General features: G+C 42.4%; 2 protein-coding genes and 1 long non-coding RNA gene across 3 annotated transcripts in view; 1 reads left to right on the top strand and 2 right to left on the bottom strand.

Moving 5' to 3' along the window:
* Positions 1-6,708, bottom strand: part of AlaRS (alanine--tRNA ligase, cytoplasmic) — a 56,471-nt gene extending 49,763 nt beyond the window's left edge. The window contains exons 1-7 of the mRNA XM_077647453.1: positions 6,530-6,708; positions 5,062-5,209; positions 4,373-4,561; positions 3,829-3,974; positions 3,439-3,630; positions 2,750-2,894; positions 2,208-2,353 (exon numbers count right to left, since the gene is read on the bottom strand). Coding sequence (XP_077503579.1) covers positions 2,208-2,353; positions 2,750-2,894; positions 3,439-3,630; positions 3,829-3,974; positions 4,373-4,561; positions 5,062-5,199 — 956 coding nt within the window. The 5' untranslated portion in view covers positions 5,200-5,209; positions 6,530-6,708. The remainder of the gene's footprint in view (positions 1-2,207; positions 2,354-2,749; positions 2,895-3,438; positions 3,631-3,828; positions 3,975-4,372; positions 4,562-5,061; positions 5,210-6,529) is intronic.
* Positions 6,709-6,833: 125 nt separating this feature from the next.
* On the top strand, positions 6,834-14,403 carry LOC144114019 (uncharacterized). Its single transcript, XR_013310939.1, has 3 exons — positions 6,834-6,911; positions 7,042-7,152; positions 14,304-14,403. It is a non-coding gene; the product is annotated as an uncharacterized LOC144114019 (long non-coding RNA).
* Positions 14,404-14,958: 555 nt separating this feature from the next.
* Positions 14,959-19,834, bottom strand: ast (single-strand DNA endonuclease protein asteroid). Its single transcript, XM_077647454.1, has 3 exons — positions 19,449-19,834; positions 17,828-18,032; positions 14,959-17,298 (listed from the first exon to the last, which is right to left on the bottom strand). The coding sequence occupies exons 1-3, from the start codon at positions 19,607-19,609 to the stop codon at positions 15,580-15,582; spliced, it is 2,085 nt and encodes a 694-aa protein (XP_077503580.1). The 5' UTR covers positions 19,610-19,834; the 3' UTR covers positions 14,959-15,579.
* Between the last annotated feature and the right edge of the window lie 263 nt (positions 19,835-20,097).

Below are 20,097 nucleotides of genomic sequence, written 5' to 3'. Positions count from 1 at the left end.
TTTCATGGCTTTGTTGACGCTTGTCCGGGAGCGAAAGATGCATTTATTTCAAAGAAATTTGGATTCGAAGTTGAAAAATTTTTTCCCGCTGCTCCGATTCAAACTCAAGAACTCTTATGACGACACAGAACGGAGTGACGTGAACGTGACGTAAACGCAGACTCCGTGCTTTCTGACGGCTAGCGGTGCAGTGCGCTACCTTCCTTTGCAAGCCTCAAAGATTCGTGACTTCCATGAAGTAAGGAAAATTCCTCCATGGTGGCGCCTCTTGTCCTAGGAAGTCATCATGCTTGTACTTGCGAGATTGGCTTGTGGCGGCAATACCTGTATTTTGGTTCTTGCTATTTTCTACATTACAAGAGCTTTGTTTTCAGGAAGAGTGGTGTTTTTGTGATCAGGAGCTGGTATTCTATGGATACAAGCCAACTTCAATTTCCCCTCAGTGTCCCTTTAATTGAGTCAGCACTACCCAACCAACACCCGCACCACAGGATAGTTTGAAGGGCAGTAAGGATTGGAATTCCCATTAACAGGTAGACCTATTCAAGGGTGCACGATACCTTAATTGCCTAGTTCCTACAAAAATCGTGTGGTGGTGGTTCCACAGAAGCCATCATCAAAACTGCTACTATGCATCTGTGCATGCACCTTTAGACAAACAAAGTTAGCTGTTGAATTCGCAATGCGTTCCTACACACAGCACGTTCACTGCAGCAGCGATTTTTCCCAGACTGTGGCCCACTGGTGGGCCATCATCAAATTTACTTGGGTCCGGTATTACCCACCAACGAGCCACTGGCGAAGCCAAGCTTCGTTGAGCCACTAACAGATGGCAATAGCGACCTTGCATGTATGCTTTTCGTGGTGTATTTAAACTTACTGAGCAGTACCACGGTTTCATCGAGTGACTCAGCATTTGTAACCACACAGAATGTATACAAGGCATGACCCACTGGTGACCCATGATGCAGTAAACACGCTAAAGGTGTCAATGTTTCTTAAATTTTTGAACGTTACTTTCAATATTAAAACTTGCTGACATATATAAATCAACAATCTACAGAGGGAAATTTCTCATCAAAGGGTTCGCTGGCACATACAGACAGGCACACAAACTGCGTGAAAGGCAAAAGGAAACAAAATAAATGAAACATACATGACGAACACATGAACGTGTTTGTCACATTTTCTTTTTTATGTTCTTATGCCTTTCATGCAGTTCGTCTGTTCTGAAAAGCAATGCAGATGATCAGAACAGTTTCAATACGCTGACAACCAATGCCTGTGAAATACAATCACCATCAGAGCCACTACTTGTTCCTAAGCGCCTACGCAATTAAGCCCAGTTTCTTGGCTTGGTTTTGCCGTGAATCCCATGAAGATTGTTCACGCACAAGGCTTTTGATAGAGCAGTTAATTTTTGTACTGGTACACTAGAAATTCAAGCATCGTTTGCCTACAAATTCCAGAAAAACTGTGCAAAGTGAACAAAGTGTGTGTTCTATGCAGATGCTGTTGCAAAAGAAAACAATATGACGTGCACCAGTCAAGAATTTGGCTCCCAACATTTTTGTCAAGATCAGGATGGCAGTGTTTCAACATAACACATGGCAAATGCATTTTATATATTTGCTTTTATAAGCAATGGCTATTATGGCTACTGCTCAAGTATATGTAACGTTAAAAAATTTGCAAAAAGCCTGGTACCTAAAAGCACACTTTGTTGCATAACACCACCCGCACAAGTATTGCCGAAGATGATCGTCCCACTAGGGAGGAAACGGACAAGGCACTCACTATTCCCATGATATTTTACTGCATCACATGACTTTTCAGAAAAGTTCATCGTTATGATCCCTGAAAATTCCCTGAATTCTCTGTGCACTTTAAAATTTCAAGAAGATGCCCCGACTCCAAGAAATAGTCGAATGCAGTTACTAAAAAAAAAAGCTAATATTTTAAATAAAGCTTAATCTGGAATATGAGGTAGTATGACGAAGTTAAAAATTCTGAATTAATTCCAAGGGTCTAGAACTTTTTCTCATAAAATAAAATCTGTTTCTGCACTTCCCCTTCATGAAAATACGGCTGCCTCAGCCCAAACAAACCCCCAATCTCGTGAGCAGCACCATGATGCCACAGCTGCTCAGCTTCTGTGGCAGCACGTGGACACAGCAAATGAAATCCTCGTTCCACGCATCACTGACCCACGACCAATATTGTCTGGACGTCCACCATCCGAGAGGGCAATGGTCAAAGTACGGCTATGGTCTGCCAGCACACGGTACGCCATGTCAATGCCGTCGACATCGTCCTTGCCAACCTTGCCACTGTAAGGTCTAGCACCTGTAGCCTGTAAGCAAAAACAGCATATACTCTCGCTCACAATTTATCCTCCTCAAACTGACAACTCTCCATGGGAAACACCAGCAGTGGTAGGAAACATGCAAAAAATCAAACAATCTGTCAGAGAAATTAGCCACAAAGCTGAACGCTGAGAATAGTGTATTACAGTTAATTTTTCTGCTTATGAGGTACACTATATTCAAAATCAAATTATCCAAAGCAACTTGGCCAACAATGAAATAAAAACTAGAAACAAGCACAGCAGTACTGTTGAAAATGAGCGCGAGTACTCCTCTGAAATAACCTGCACATCTTCATCAAGCACACTTTTATGCATATCTGTTCCAGAAGGAATGGATACAAATAAGAGAAAACTGAATGCAAGAATTAATATGAATCCTACCTTCTGGATAGCCTCAAAAATTGGCACAAAAACATCTGTGTCATAGTTTGAAGGCTTGTTCTGAATGACTGACACCAGCCGTTCAAATCCCATGCCTGTGTCAACATGCTGCTTTGGCAGCAGCCGTAATGAGCCATCAGTTTCCCTAGAACAAGGTTAAAGCAATAAGATAAAGCACCAACCATTTACCACAATAGCAAGCAACATGCTGAACAGAAATGTCACCCTTTTTTTTCTTTCCTGATTCAGTAATAATATGTTTCTAACAAAGCTGAACTTTAGAAAGGGGAAGCTTTCATCACAACTTCGTTTGAATATAGGTCATGAGCACCCATACCCAACAGTACCCAATATTAGCAAGACAGAATCCCATCACCTGAAGTAAGCATATAATATATACATAGAAACTGTCACTGCTAGGAAGTGTATACAGATTGAGCATATAATCTTCCTTGCAGATGCAGACTTTCAATTTCTCTTTCAAGTCACCTACAAAGACGTTAATATTGCTGACAAGCAAATTAGCCACGTGCGCCACCCACAATGAAACACACGCCATTATTTGATAAGCACACCATTTCACAAACATATACCCAAATCACAGAAAAAAGAATTAAATAACAATACACCCACCAGCAAAGCTGATCAACTTTCGTATCTGTTAGATCTGCTATAAAGTGGCTGCTAACCTGTTGTACTGGATGAACACGAGGTTCCAGATTTCCAGGACATCGGGAACATCAGCATTCACAAGATGAGCAGCATTGCGACCACCAATGCGGTCATAGTGTATTTCAGAGCATGGACCACATGGGCCAGTTTCACCCATTTCCCAGAAATTGTCCTTCATACTCCCAGGCAAAATGCGGTCCTCAGGAACGCTGGAAAAATAAAGAAAACAATATATCAATAAAGCATAACAATAGAAGTTTTTAATTTCTTTGCCTATAGAATACTACATGGTCAAAGTGGGCTTTGGCAGAAGAGACCACTCACGTGTGATTTGAAGGAATGTTTCAAATGATATTAGCACACAGCAGAATTGGGTTTCCTAATGAACACACATTGCAGAGGCATACCCCAGTTTCTTCCAGATGTCTTTGCACTCCAAGTCTGGCTCCAAGCCAGCTGCTTCATTGCCCCCAAAGTAGGTAACATAGAGGCGATCTGGCTGCAGCTTGAACACTTCAGTGAGCAGCTCCCATGCCCAGGCACAGATTTCCTTCTGTAAAGGAAGGTTTTTGGGGGTTTAACGTCCCAAAGCGACTCAGGCTATGAGGGACGCCGTAGTGAAGGGCTCCGGAAATTTCGACCACCTGGGGTTCTTTTACGTGCACTGACATCGCACAGCACATGGGCCTCTAGAATTTCACCTCCATCAAAATTCGACCACCGCGGCCGGGATCGAACCCATGTCTTTCGGGCCGGCAGCCGAGCGCCATAACCACTCAGCCACCGTGGCGGCTTGTGTAAAGGAAGGGTAGCCATTACAATAAACACTTGTGACACAGACAGAGATGAAAAGTCAATCAATCAGGTTAGCAGCCCACTTCACATACATGATGTAAGCATAGTGAGCAAAGACAATAAGCAAACTGCCACCCCTAACAGAACAAGCCTTACCTTGAAGAAATCCCCAAAAGACCAGTTGCCCAGCATCTCAAAAAAAGTGTGGTGGTAGACATCTTTCCCCACGTCATCTAAATCATTGTGCTTCCCACCAGCACGAATGCACTTCTGTGTGTCCACCACACGCTTGTACCTGCCGGCTTCACTGTTCGGGTCAACTGTCCCCAGGAAGATGGGCTTGAACTTTTTATGTAAAAAGCAAACAAAGAAACAGGGGCATTAGGAAGTGCAACACACCTGATTTAGTTACCACACTGAGTAATCACAGTTAGATATATTTAAGAAAGGCACATTTTATTGAACATATGGATAGAGTACAGAGCAGCACCAATGTTAAGGCAGAGTTGGATTACTATGACTAAAGTCAAATACAGAAAGTCATTTATCTAAAATATATTAACACATAGTGATATTTGCGGGATGACCATGGAAAGACTAAGTTCATGGTCAATAGACATCTCTGTAAACTGCTGCGCTGTTTCCATGCAAAAAAAAAAAAAAAATATGGGATCAGTACTATGAAAAGCACAAAAAACCTCAGAACTGTTCACAATGTATTCTTGTCCTGCAGACTTTCCTTCCAGAACTTGGGCATGCTAAATGCAAAGCGAGCTCAAACTCTACCTACAACAATAAGAATGCAACCCACACACCCTATGCATACTTAAAGGAAAACATCTCACCTGATTCATGCCAGCATTTGTGAAAAGAAGTGTGGGGTCATCATGAGGGATCACTGATGATGATTTAACATACACATGATCATACTTTTGGACAAAGAAGTCCATAAACTTCTGTCTTATCTCAGCTGCAGATGTCATTGTGACAGTTCTGCAAAGCAACAAAATTAAACTATCTCAGATTAACCCCGCAGAACCTTATTCCAGTTTCTCAAATGCAATCAAAAGAAAACTCACTCCGCATTTCAAAAACCAAACCTCAGTAAAGCTTGGACAGCCGCTCACGACCAAACAATTATTTAGGAAAGTCTAATAAGTGTATGTAATGAAAGTAATATGTAATCAACATGCAAGTTAAAAACATGAAACAGCCACTCAAAAATATGTTAGTTCGTGTTTAGTTAATTAAACACTTCTGTCAAGGTTACCTTTACAAAATTAAACTGTGTGAGCTAAGAAATATGTCATATTAGCAGTACCATCTTGTCGAAAACAACTACAAACAGACAAAGCACTGCTCTTATTCTATCTAATAAAGCCTCACCTCAGAAGCGTTCAATGAGACTGAAAATGCTCACTGTGCGCCCAGGGAGGTGAAAACGGGTACGATCGCAATGAAAACAAAGCGAAACTACATACGCACGATGTTCAACAAGATGCGTAAAGGCTGCAAGCAAAATGACAATAAACCGTGTCGAAGTCTTCCTTCGACGTGTTTTGATAGAAAATGGGCAAAGCAAACCGATCGCAACGACGAAAAACCAATAATTTCAATGAAACACGCCTACACAGGCAGCACACTCAGATGCGGTGTTTAGCACTCGGTTAGCATGGGTGCAAAAAAAAAAAAATATTGCAGCTCATGCAAATCCAAGGCAACGGCAGCAAAAATCGCTGACCATGCAAAAACGACAACTAAGTTGGCCACATTTGCGTGTGCCAGCTTGGCAGACACGCCGGCACGATGGCAGATAGTGTGCCGGCGAGACCGGTTCTAATGTGAACTTCAAGGTAACCCAATTTGAAACTCCGCGACTCGCATAACTCACAAAGGTTCAAAACGAAAACAATTCTAAGCCGATCTGCAGACAATGCTAAGCCAACCCTCGCAAAGAGAAAGTAAAATGAACACATCCTTACACGCTCAATTAACATTACGTTTCTCTAAGTGTTTGTCAATACCGTGAAGAGAATAAACCTGCACGAAGATGATGGTACTACGTGCTCAACGGGAAAGAACTGACACATAAAGATGATATTAAGTGCAAAATTTCTGACAACAGAGACGCGTTCACATCTTTTGGTGGTCATAACACTGCAATAAACTTCGGGCTTTACATGAAGGAGTGATTCGTTCTGAAGTAGAGTTACCATACGTTTCTCCACGCGGGCAAAAGAAAGTGCAAGAACGCAGCCGATGCCACGGCGATCTAACCAATAAAAAAACCACATAAACGTTTCCGTAACATACCACTCACGTCCCCGGAGTGGATCCACAGCAAACCACGCAACACGTGCCTATGACAGAACCCGCACGAAAACCCGGGCGGCTTGAGTTACAGCCACACAGCCTGTTCCGTGATGATGATGCAACTAGCGCGAGAGCTCCCACCGCGCGCACCGTTTGGCGCCGCCACCGGCGTACCGTGTGACGAGCGTGGCCTCCGGAAACCCACAGGGAACCAGTTCAATGAGTGCAGCACTTTCGCATTCGTTTTGCCAGTGCAGCGCTCGCCCGCTGCACCGACAGCCTGCACTCTCTGAACTCGTGCAGCTAGTGCAGCCAAATCGAAGAGACAAACGAGTCATGCTAAGGAAGCCAAGGATAACATTGGCAGAAAGGGTGGCTTTAGGTAAGTCGCAACGTGTGAAATGTCGTAATGACACGTGCTTATGCGCCAGATATCGCATATGTCTGATTTCTGCAACGCATCATTGGCGCACTTTGTGTCGTTAACCTTTCTGATTTTCCACTCTCCGAAGTGGAAGCAATATGGCGGCGCCCATGAGTAGGTCGGAGAAGCAAAGAAGATATGACCGATATGACAGTAGTCTCTAAATGAGACGATGACAGTTCTTTCTTGAAAGGAGGAGGTGAGTAACTGTTCATGCCGTCACAACTGTAAACCTAAGCGGTCAAGTCGAGCCTCATAAGCAGCACTTCAGTGCATATTCGTAAATCCTCTGCATGTGTTCACGCAACGACTCTTTTTTTCTTACGAAAAGACTAGGTTCATGGCGACACTTCAGTGCGATTTGCTGCTTGAAAATTGTTCACGTGGTTCGGGATTTTGGCGCCCGCTGATGTTGGCGGCATAGCGACGCCACGGCTAGCAGACGACCAAGCCTGCACTCGACCATTCGTTATGCAAGCATCCAGTTCTAAGCTGCACTTCAACTGACACTTCACGCTGGCGGCACCGCCGCGGAACTAGACTGCGCACTGCACTTTTGTTTTTGAGCGCGAAATTTGCTAGGAATGCAGATGCACGATCGCTCGACAACCACATCTCGACCAACCAATGAAGCGAAGAACACAGCGAAAAGAAGTGCAAACGTCTTTTTGTTTTGTAATTCTCCCAGCCAAGTTCCGACACCGCGGCGCCAACTAAATGGAAACGTGAAAATTCGATGTAATTCTAGCAACTTAGTGGTTAGTGCGTTCGGCTACTGATCCGGAGTAACCGGGTTCGAACCCGACGGCGGCGGCAGCGTTTCGATGGAGGCGAAACGCAAAGGCGCCCGTGTGCTGGGCGATGTCGGTGCACGTTAAAGATCCCCAGGTGGTCGAAATTATTCCGGAGCCCTCCACTACGGCACCTCTTCTTTCACTCCCTCCTTTATCCCTTCCGTAACGGCGCGGTTCAGGTGTCCGCCGAGATGTGAGAGAGATGCTGTGCCATTTCCTTTCCCCAAAAACCAATCTTCTTCCAACAACTCCACCGTTCCTTCCTTTAGTTGTGCAGCCACTTACACACTACATAACTGCTCAAGCATAACTTGAAGCATGCTGCCTCCTCGCATTAGTCTGAAATCGAACATGCTTCTGCCCTTCAGCCTCATGAGGTATAATTTCTCTCTCCGAAAAATCGTGCCGTTTCCTTCTTCTTTTTTTCCTCATTTAAAAAGCAAACCTAAATGAAAGTCTTCTCCGTCGCAAACTAATAACGTGCCTAGCTCCGTTCAGCGCACATGCTGTCACTTGCGTGACACTTTACAAATTAAATCTCATATCTGCCACTCTTTTCGTCCGGTTATTATTTCACCGCCCCATAGATTAATTATAATTACCAACACATATGCCAGTACAACTCTTGCTTGGGCTAGTTAGTTAATTCTTGAAGATGCAATGAAAACCATGAGAACGTTCGTTGCGCCGTTTTCATATGACATATGCCAGAGCCGGACCAACAAATTCGATGAACTAATTGCGCATGTCTCCAGTGGTCCCACTTGCATTCAATGGTGCCACTTCAAAGCAAGTGCTTTTGCAAATGGTCCCAATTGCTTTCAAGTGGCACCATTTGAAAGCAAGTGGTTTCTTAGAAAAGTGGCCCCAATTGCTCTCACGTGGTGCCTGTCAAAAGCAAGTGGTTTGCAAAGTGGGACCACTAGACTGCAAGTGGCTGTGGGCATCAAGTGGAACCACGGTCCGTGTGAATATTTGCATATTCAACAAACAAAGCAGAGCGATATGATTCTTGAAATTAGAGCTGTCAGCAGCTTCACCTACTAAATTGTATTCATAATTTGCTCAATCACTGCAATCAAAATTTTATCAAACAACTGTGCTCAATAGGTGAGCGCTACTGACCCCAGTATGAGAGTCGCATAAGTGCTCTACCAGGTGTTGCAAGAAAGACTACGTAATTTTCAAACATTGAATTTTTGAGGCAAAAATATGGCAGCATGGTATTTCCAGGGTTGGTGGATGCAAGAAAACTGGTGAATCACCTTAACTAGTAAGATGGTTAACTAATTTCCAATAATTGACTTTTTAAATATTAGTGTTAGGCATGTAGTTGCAATTAGAGATTTGTAGCCGACCGGTAGTACCTGCCACGTCAGTAATTGGAATTTCGAAAGCGCGATTACCCTCGCCGCTGTGGCTTGACAAAATTTGGCTTTTTCAACTAGTTATGTGCACTGAAGGGGTTGCATTACCTGCATGCTTTCAAAAGCGCATGTATTTTCGCATGATACAGCCACATTCTGTCGAGCCATAGCGACGAGGGTAATCGCGTTTTCAAAATTCCAAAAAGCAGGTACTAGCGGCCGGCTACAAATCTCTAATTGCAACTAGACGGCTAACTCTAATAGTTGAGTTAATTATTGGAAATTAGTTAATCATCTTATTACACTAGTTAATATGATTCACCAGTTTTCTGGCATCCACCAACCCTGGCTATACCATGCCGCAAAATCCATATTTTTGCCTCAAAAATCCTATTTTTGAAAATTACTTAGTCTTCCTTGTAACACCTCGTATATATGGGAGCAGAAGTGTGTTCTGTAAATGTATTAGTGTCAGACTATAGTATGTGTTTCTTGTGTGTGATGCATATGCTTGTGTGTCTTGAATCCTATGACAGCATATGCAATTGTCACAGTTTCAATTCTCCTATGAAAATGTTGGCATTGGGCTCAGCACCATCAATCCTGCAGTCCTCACAAATCAGTTTTCCTTTTGCATCTTAATATGCAAGTTGACTAAAGGCACAAATAGAACCAATTTCAAAACTCGGTTGGAGCCATGTGAAATATCCAACTGAATGGTTCTAATTGAAATGTCCAATCTTTTTTTTTTAACCGGGAAGTTCCAAATGGCCCCGTTTTTCAGGTGGTCCCAGTTGCTCAAATGTCCCACTTTGCCAAGTGGTGCCAAGTGGTCCCTATCCAATAACCCACTTTAAGTGGTCCCAATTGCAAAATTCCTACCTGGGTGCAACCGCTTTTTGTGCGAGAGTGTACTCCAGGCCATCTCCAGAATAACCTGCATTGCTCATGTATTTCACTTATTCTTGCCATTCAAAAGCATGCAAGATTTACTTTTGGTTTTTTATTATTGCCCAATTTTCCCGTGCACAGCTTTGTCTAACTTTTTTATACAGCTAACCTAGATTATAGTAATGCCAACTTTCATCATTGCAATGTGCATAACTATTGTCCCACTCATAGTTTATTGCAATGAGTGGATGAATCTACACTTCAATACTGTGCAAAGCTCAATGAACAAATGCAACTGGCATGGAATGCTCATGCAAGCTAGAAAGATGTTCATTAAATCATTCCATGCAAGTATTTGTTAGCATTTGTAGTAAACGGTTGCCGTTAAACAGAAACTTGGAAGCCTTATAAAGTACACATGCATGCAGCACCTCAACATCTAGCCAAGCTTTCAACCAGTGCGTTTCCCACCACCGAAGAAAAGCACATAATGCGACTCATCTCGCAATGCTTTGATGCCCAAGATTTAAAACAAAGCCCAGAAAGAATGCTTCCAGACTTATCGCTTCGCCTACTTAGTGGAAAAATTCACAATGGCAGGGGGTAAGCAAAATGTCTGAACCAGGTTTTCTCCAATGTCCATTAATTTCTTGATACTGAAGAATTTGAAAGCTAATATATTACACTTAAAAATTTGAATTAGATGCAGACAAAAATGTATTTGAATGCAAAAAAAAAATTGCGTTAGTTTTGCAGTGCCCCAGCTTTCTGTAGCACCTCAACTTCTAATATATATCTTTCTCGTTGCATCTTACTACATGTTTTTTGTCACAACTACAGCAGAAAACACATTTCTCTTAAAAGTGTGATGCTATTGTGCAACAGCACAGCTTTAATAAATGTCGCTATTTGCATCTTTAAGAAACAAGCACACAAATAAGCTGCAGGAAAAAAAATGTAAAAAGGCCACTTTTCTGCACAACAGTAATAAAAAAATAGCATTTTTTGTAAGTCAGTTGAAGGCTGGTCCGATTATTTCTTACGGTGCTGTTGCTAACAACACTCCAGATTATGGGCCTATGCGGTGTATGCCATGTTTCAGCATGTGCTTCTTGCCCTCATGCTTAATGTGCAGAAACTTTAGAAATGTTAGGACCTCCTGTTGCAGCTTCCACTGCAGCCACTCTGCTCTGCTGCACGGGGCGCCGCGGTAGCTCGGTGGTTATGGCGCTCGGCTGCTGACCCAAAAGACGCGAGTTCGATCCCAGCCGCAGCGGTCGCATTTCGATGGAGGTGAAATTCTAAAGGCCCGTGTACTGCACGATGTTAGTGCACGTTAAAGAACTCCAGGTGGTATAAATTTCCGGATCCGGAGCCCTTCACTACAGCATGCCTTGTGCCCCCCCCCCCAGTCACTTTGGGACGTTAAACCCCCATAAACCGAACCACTCTGCCAGGCTAAGCAGTGTGCCTTTCACACTCGTGACCACCTGTGTGCACGCTCTGTGTCAGCCCTAGAGCATAACCTTTTTGCATGCAGCTTGTGAGCCAGCAACCAACGTTTATGTTTTAAATATGCAACATGGAGGCTCTGAGCAGGTCAGCTGAGTTGATCGGTTGACTTGATCAAAAATTGATCGTCAGAGGTTAATTAATAGCAGATTAATCCACTTTGAATGGTTCCAAAAAGTCCATGCAAACAAATACTTTTTGCACGGACATCACGCAGAGAACAAATTTCAATGGCAGTGCAGCTCACCCCATAAGGGGGAACATCCCTATATCATTACTTTAGAGTTTTCTTTCGAAAAGGAGGACATTATGAACCAGAGTGAGTACATTTTTTTTACATAAAAATAGCAAATACAAACCTTTTCTAACTACATGAAAGTTTAAGCACAGGACCGGACGAGGACGGTAAAGAAAGACAGCTAGCACATGAGCGCTCATGTGTTACCCGTCTTTCTTCACCGCCCTCATCCAGTTCTGTGCATAAACTTTCTTGTCATGTCACATCAACACGCCCAAACTGGTATGTTAGCGACCTTTTCGAATTACTTCATAAAGCAGTACAGACAGCAAATTTTTGCTTGCGCGTTTCCTTCTTTCAAATGATGTGTTAGGCATTGGTATACATGGACCACACTGTCACAAGTGATTTTCCTTTGGACGATGTTTCTGTTTCGTTTTCATCAGCCGAATGGTAGCTGTGATGTGTAGTTGGTGTTTAGGTTACGTGGGGCATGAAGAAAATGGCAACATAGCTGGCGACATGTCATTTATTGCCATTCCAGCTCTTGAAGCAGGCTGGCTTAAGAGTTGTAGTGAATTAAAACTATGCATCATTGATTATATTTTTTTTTTCGTGGCTCTCATGACAAACAGCAACTACACGTCATAGCATCATTCAGTTGATAAAACCGAAACCAAAAAAAAGCATCAAGAATAAACCGAATTATAAATTATTTAGTGCTCGTAGGTGAATACCACATCGTGAACCATGTATTTTAATGACTAGCGCATCATTTAAAAGAAAAAAAAAAACGAGAGTAAAATTAGTGTCTATAGTCCTTGAAGTTTTTATGCCAATGAATGGAAGCACGTCGGCTACAAGAACAGCATCCCGAAATTACGTCCCACATTTTTAATGTTTCACAAATGTACAGTTATCAACTAATGAAACATGAATAATGTGAGCACATGGCCTTAGAGCGTTTCTGCTCCATAGTGACGTATGCATCCCTTAGGAAACCCTCTCTACTAGCCTTCAAGTGAAAGCCCCTTGTTTATTACAACCCTTCAATCAGACATCACACAGTGCCAAACACACACAGTCATGTGCTTGGAGTATCACATTTAAGATAGCTTTTAAAAAACACATTGTCATCTATGCTATCTACCGACAGGAAAAAGTTTTGGCGCATGATTAACCCGAAGCATGACAACATAATAACCCTCGTTGATGGCGCTGAAAACGTCATCCCGAATGCTGATTCTGCGTCCATCTTTAATGAGGTTTTTACACGCAACTCTTCGAAACACACCCATGCCACTCATCCAACTACACATTCTTACGACTTTGCTGTAATGTACCCTTTATCCCTTGAACTAGTTGACATAGAAAAAGTAATCACATCACTGAAACTTTCATCTGCCCATGGCTGTGACCTAATTAGTCCAAGGTTTCTGAAAAACACTAGCTCATATTGTTGCGTTATACTTTCAAAGATTTTTCAGCAATCACTTGACAAAGGTTCACTGCCTGCCGAATGGAAGGTTGGGAAGGGGGACGAGACTGACTGTACTGCTGATGCCTGAAGTTCATGCTTCTTTTTGGCAATTCCTCGCCTGTAGTGGCCCTCAAGTGAGGGCTACAGTATTCTTAAATAAAAAAAATATTTTGATTTTTCAAAAGCATTCGATAGCGTGTGTCATAGTTTATTAATCTAAAAACTGCATCAACTAAACCTTCATACCAAAGTTCTGTACTGGTTGAGGTTTTTCTGACGAACCGCTCACAGTTTGTCTCAGTTAATGACGTAACCTTGAAGCTATCTCCAGTTCACTTGGGTGTACCGCAAGGCTCTGTGCTTGGGCCTCTTTTATTTCTGATTTATATCTCAACGACTTACCTTCCTGCGTCTCCTCCCACATTCACTTATTTGTTGATGACCGTGTAATTTTCTCCAAAATAACTTGTGATGGCGACTTAACCAGGCTCCAATCAGATTTTAACGCTATTTCTGCATAGTGTAAATTATGGTTAATGGAATTGAATGTTAACAAGTGTAGATTTATGCGTGTGTCAAGAAATGTTAACGAACTTCCTGTGTATTCTCTTAATAACGCACTGTTAGATCTGGTGACTACTTGCAAGTATCTTGGCCTTCACATCACCTCTGATCTAACTTGGAACGTTCACATCGCGCATATAATACTAATGCTAACCGAATGCTTGAATACTTATGCCGCAACTTTTCCAAAGCACCTTCCTCTTTAAAATTAATCCTTTATAAAACTCTAATATGGCCCAAGCTTGAGTACGCCATGTCATTTTGGGATCCAGGTCAAACAAACCTTTTGCTTTGGAAATGGTTCAGAATAATTCTACTCACTTCATTCTTTCTAACTATACGAGAACAGCAAGCATCAGTGCCATGAAATCTAGCCTTAACTTACCATCCTTGTCATCACGCCGCAAAATTTTTCGCCTCCGCCTCTTTCACAAATTATTCTATCACCCGCAGTTTCGTGCCAAGACTAGACCACATTCATAAGGTTGCTATCCTTTTCTGCAGATGAAAAACTTTTTTCCAGTCATTCGCACCATACACATCGAGTGAGTGGAATCACTTTCTTTCTTCGATGGCCACCGTCACCGATCATCAATTATTCAAGAACATTATAGCCAAGATTGTATAACTAGGATACATTTTATATTGTGCTTTCATTAACTCCAGTTTGTTAAATTGACTTCATTTTTTTGTAGCCACTCCCCTCCGTAATGCTATAGTGGCCCTGAGGGTATAAATAAATAAATTTGTTAACCCCTGTGCAGTGCTTTTTTCCGAATACCTTTGGCTACTTCGCACATGAACAGACTAACTGTGAGCCACGAGATGGGGCAGCACCGCTCCTGGCACTCTAGAAATTTGCATAGTAAAAGGCAAGCTCCTGTCTATATCGTACAGCACCAGCTACAGCACCACCTAAAACAGCCCCTCTCCAGGAATGCAAGTTAACCAGATTCCCTGCCAGCCATAACTCTCTAAGTCACTGCTGCCAATCTCTGGCAGCAACACTTGTATTTTTATGGGCACAAGCCTGTATATGGTCTCTGACCTCAAATGCTAAGTAGTGTATAGGCCATAACTGAACACTGTGCCATGTGCATCCTCATTACAGCAACAATGTGCAGCAAAACAGAGCTCTAAAGCAGACGGTAAAAGAAGATGTGGAACTCTATAAATAAATTTATCCAAAAGAAGCATGCAAGACAAGTCATCAAAAGAGTCGGGACATTGCCTGTACACCCTTTCAGCAGGTTACAATGATAAGAATAGGTTTCCCAACAGTTCATGGCAGCAGAAATGTTTTCTACACTCTCATAGGCATGGTATGTCTACATGGAAGCATGCTCAGCTTTAACATATGACACCTAAATTAAAGAAAGCAAAAGAAATAATATATATGAACAGTAAAGTATCCAGCAGCTTTTCCTATTTAACAGAATGAAAATAACAAAGCAGTCCAAAAAAATTTTTTTTTACCTTTGGATATCAAGAGAATAACTTCCTAGCATTTACTATATATAGTAGCAATGAAATATGTCATGTAAACATGGACACTGCGGATGAAAAAAACTGTTGAGTATGTTTTATATCGATATGAAGATGCGGAAGGGACCATGCAGATGGATGAATTAACAAGGCAGGTTTGCCCTTGAATACATTAGCACAAGGGATGAATTATATAAAAGCATTCAATGTGAAGCAGGAATGTACTTTGGAGAAACTATAGAGAAACCCCAAAATTATCAAAATTCTGTACAGCTGACATAAATCACAGACATGCTCAAAGCCCTTCAAAACGGTTTGAGAGCATTACTAGTGAGTCGTCTTGTTCCTCAGTCACATCATGAGCACCAGCCCTCTTTTTTTTCTTTTTCTTCCCTCCAACTGCAGACTGTATTGGCCGGAAGCTGTCCCCTGGCAAAAGATTGTGGATTTTTCTGTAGAGGAGAGCAAACCCTGTATCAAGTACCGTTCCTCTTCCTAAGTATTCTGCAATGAAAAGATCTGGGTTCACACGGCCATCCAACTCCTTTGTGAAGTTGTAAAGGAAAGTTCCATTCAAAACCTTGTGAAACTCAACATTCTTGCATGGTTCCAGCAGCAGCCTGTTAAGAAATCTTGCAAACAGAAGGCAGGTCTGAAGTTGGCTAACCAAATATACAAGTTCAGAATCAAACCGCTTAGCATAGTTGTGTGTCGGACGAATGAAAAACTTTGAAAAGTTGCTGTTCACACGACACAGGATGTCTTGATTAAGCTGTTCATCCACACCAAACAGGATGTCACCAATGCCTTCACGGCTTCTAACTGTGCAACCATTCTTAAGGAACTTCAGCTTCTCAGAAGCTTTTCGAGAAGACAATTTCGTCCTTGGGAGAAGCTTCATTAGTACGATACCCAAAAGAAATGAGCGAAGAAGATTCTCATTAGCTTTTACTCTAGAATTCTTCAGCCAAAAACAAATAACAGCAATAAGACCATGTAAAGACTCTGGACATTGGTCTGGTATGTTTTCAACGCCAAACAAACAAAAGAATAACTCCTTCCTTTTTTCCAGCGTCAAAGTGGCAATTTCTTCCAATTTTGGAAGCTTTCCATAACCAGGTACATCCAGAACAGGCTCAATAAAGCAACGAGCAATGTTCCTCCCATCTCTATCAAATTCTTCTACTGAAGGCATCTTGTCAGAAGCTGAATTCACACTCAGTACAAGACCGTAAAGAGCTCGCCGGAGGGTCAAAGAGCAGGAGTAACTGCTTTCCAAATCAAAACAGTCAATCTGTGTCAAATGAAACACCTTATGCACAGCAGCAATGTTTATGAGATATGGATTGAGTATTCCACAGAAATACAGTGTCGAAAACCATTCTGGAAAAGTACCATCAGCTGCATCAGTGAGAACCATTGCAGTTCCATTCTTCAGCTTGTCAACAAAAGGGGATGTGAATCCTTCATACCGTGCCACTGTTTCTGAAACTATTTTTGCAGTCAACTCCCGCCTCGTTGCTTTCAATGTCTGCAATATTTGCGATAACGCCAAATCAGCAGTGGTTGTACTTAACCAGTAAAGAAGCCCGACCATCTTTGTGTGCTGCTTGCTGATCTTCAACTTTTTGCTTCGAAGTCGAGGAAGCTTGATGCGGCTAAAGAAGCCCTCAAACATCTGGCCATTCACAAAGTCATTTCCCATCAGGGTAGCAAACAATGGAAGTAGAGACTTGTCAAAGCCTGGAAAATGACACAACAAGTTGTCTACGTGATACCATCTGCAAGACAAAACATTCACTTTTTCCCCACTTTCCATTGTCACGGCCAGTGGCGTTGCAGAGAGGGAGTCAAGGCGAACAAAGCCACCAACAAGGTTGAATATGTAGAAGTCACTATCTTGGCTGGCGACTGGGCATTCATAGTAGTTTGCAATTGCTGCAATTTCCTCATCTGCTTCAAAACTGCACTGTAGGACTTGGATGCCAAGTTCTCGGACAACATCCTTGAACACCTGAAGGTGAGTGAAAAAATAAATATGATCAGTACAAACATATAAACTCAACACTTTATAGCGTAACTTATTCATTCACAATGTTTTTGATCCAGGCTACAGATTATAAAACTACAAAAGGAATATAGTTTTGCAATGCAAAACCGATCAATGCAGCATGAAACTATTGTTCACATGTAGAGGTACAGTTATAGTGTTATTGAATTTCAGCTTCTACTACGAGATGTTACAAAACCAATGTAATATTTGTAAACACTAATTCATATTTTCAGTGCATTTTAGTGCATGCTCACCCATGACAATTTTGCAATGGTCACCACAAGTAATACATATAACAGGGAAAGGTGGGCTATTTGGTGGTTCGTACTTGAATGCATATTGCAACTGCGCGAACGACCTGTTTCCCTCTTCGTTCTTTGTCGTTCATGCGGTTACATTATGCATTCAATCACAAGTAATGCTCTTTAAGAGATTTTAATCCTTCACTCTGCATTCTAAGATGAAAAATTTTTTTTCTAAACCAACTTACTTCATGAGCAAGTATGGGAAGAATCTTCAGATTTGGAGCTCCTGTCTTGGCAATGGTTTTGGCAGTGGCCAAACGTTCCTGCAGGCGACGCTGGGTTGTCTTCAGTTTGCGGTTCGACACATCATGGCCACCATCAAATACAAGAATGACCTCGATGTTGCATGCTTTAAAAGCAGCAAAATAATTGCGTATTGCTGTTGCATACCTAGTATAGGAAAGAAACAAATTTAGGGGCAATCAGAAAAGAACAATCACTACTGATCAGTCACAGGCTGCATATGAGAAAGCTGTGAAGTAACTACTTCGGTAAATGTGCTCTTTGTTCGATTATCTCACAACCTTGCTTAATAGCTTGCTTAACTACAACATCACAGTCAGCGGAGCTATCAATGTATACACTTACTGGATGAGGAACACGGAGGATTATCACCTGATGGCACACAGGGCCTCAGCGCACAGTTGCCAATGACCGGAGTGTACATCTAAGTGCCAACTTTGCTTGGTACATCAACAAGCACTATGATGTGGCACAGCAGGCATTCACTTTTTAGATGATGCGTACCATGTGACAATATGGGTGCAGCCAACTCAAGACGCGTTTAACAAGAAAATAGGGTAACTGTAGCTCGAATGACAGAAACAATGACAATAAAGTCTGTGTGTGCGCTTTGTAAAGTGATCCATAGTTGAACATGGGCAGCAGCAACAGCAAGATCAGGAAGGAGAGCAACAAAAGCCAGCAGCAGTTTAAGTTCATTCTACACAATAATTCAAAGAACACACGGTCAAGAACAAACAGGCTGGTTTGAGAATGTCACACGGACATGTAACAGGATGATGCGACTGCACTGCAATGCCCAAATAAATTTTTGTTGCCATAAATATAATCTGCACCTCTGCCTGAGCAACAACTGTCTGTCCAATATTCATTAAGAATGCAGCCTTACGAGTCAGTCTTCTGTCAATATGCGCTAACTTCGCAAAATGGCTTGAATCCCACTGTCGTGAATTCGTGATTTCCGAAACTGCACCGGCACTAACAGATTTGTGAACAGAGTTTCATTGTTGGTGCATTAACTCGCGCAGTAGTAACTGCAATTTTTTTTTCTTTTCATTCCTTCACAATTTGGAGGTTAAAAGGGTAAAGCATACACTGAGCTTTCTGCATTACATGCAGGACAGTAAATAAATAGCACCTCTTTGTTGCTTTAACAATTTGGGCGAGTAGTTCCTGACAAGTAGCAACTGCTATGCATCACGCATAGCATTTATGCACTGCAGTGCTACGCGATGCTGCTAAGCGTCCAGTACGAAGAGCGAAGCAACTTTAGTTTACCAATATTTCACCCAGCCAAAAGATCTCTAATCAGCTGCACTCGGTAACAACCCTGCACCATTGCTGCTTACAACAACACAAACATATAGAAAGCTGCCGTAACCCGAGCTGTTCATTTTCGACTGTGTACGAGAAAGGATTTGTTAATAACCGCCGTGAAAAACTGGGATCGTTGCGGGAACACAAGCACAGTCACGAACCGCTTCTGTTCAGGGTGGAACTAACAAACAGCGTTTCTTTTCAAGCAAAATCGCAATGTTCACATTGGCAAGTGAGCGCTCTTACCCATCGTAGTCACCACCGTAGATGCATTCGAGGTTTGAGGTGAAGTATATCATGTAAATGAGATTATTTCCATCAATGACTAATTTAGTAGAGTGCAAATTTTTCCACTCCGACAAGTCGGGATTAAGAGTGAAAAAGGAACTCAAGCCGTGGACACCCATCGGTGCTCATGGGAAGCAGCCAGGCTGCGACGTGCAAACCGTTCCCGCAACTTCACGCCGTCAAATCACTAATGCGATGCAACAGTATCGAACACACTCTGAAGTTGAATACCACACAAGTGCACTCGAATAAACTGCCAAAGCCGCCAACAAGCTGACATAGCCGCACACAACCACTAACCACCACCAGCCACCACAGCACGTCACACGCACGTGGACGTGTTTGGATTCAAGCATGGATTCAATAAATTCAATTTTGGATTAGCTTGGCTTGCACTGCCGTGCACAAAACGCACCCAGCGAGGCCAGCGCAGGACCGGAATACTCATGGGAGCACTGGGAACACATAACAAAATATTTAATTTCAGGCCAGGGTCATAGTGGTCACAACACGGGTAGTGGCAGCCACCGCGGCCAAAGGCTACCGGGTGGAACCATCGAACCCGTCGAGTTCCTTACGCGTAGTTAAGGCGACCAGACTAGCCACC

Source organism: Amblyomma americanum, chromosome 1 (genome assembly GCF_052857255.1).
Source record: "Amblyomma americanum isolate KBUSLIRL-KWMA chromosome 1, ASM5285725v1, whole genome shotgun sequence".
Lineage (NCBI taxonomy): Eukaryota > Metazoa > Arthropoda > Arachnida > Ixodida > Ixodidae > Amblyomma > Amblyomma americanum.
This window is presented reverse-complemented; position numbering and strand designations above follow the sequence as displayed.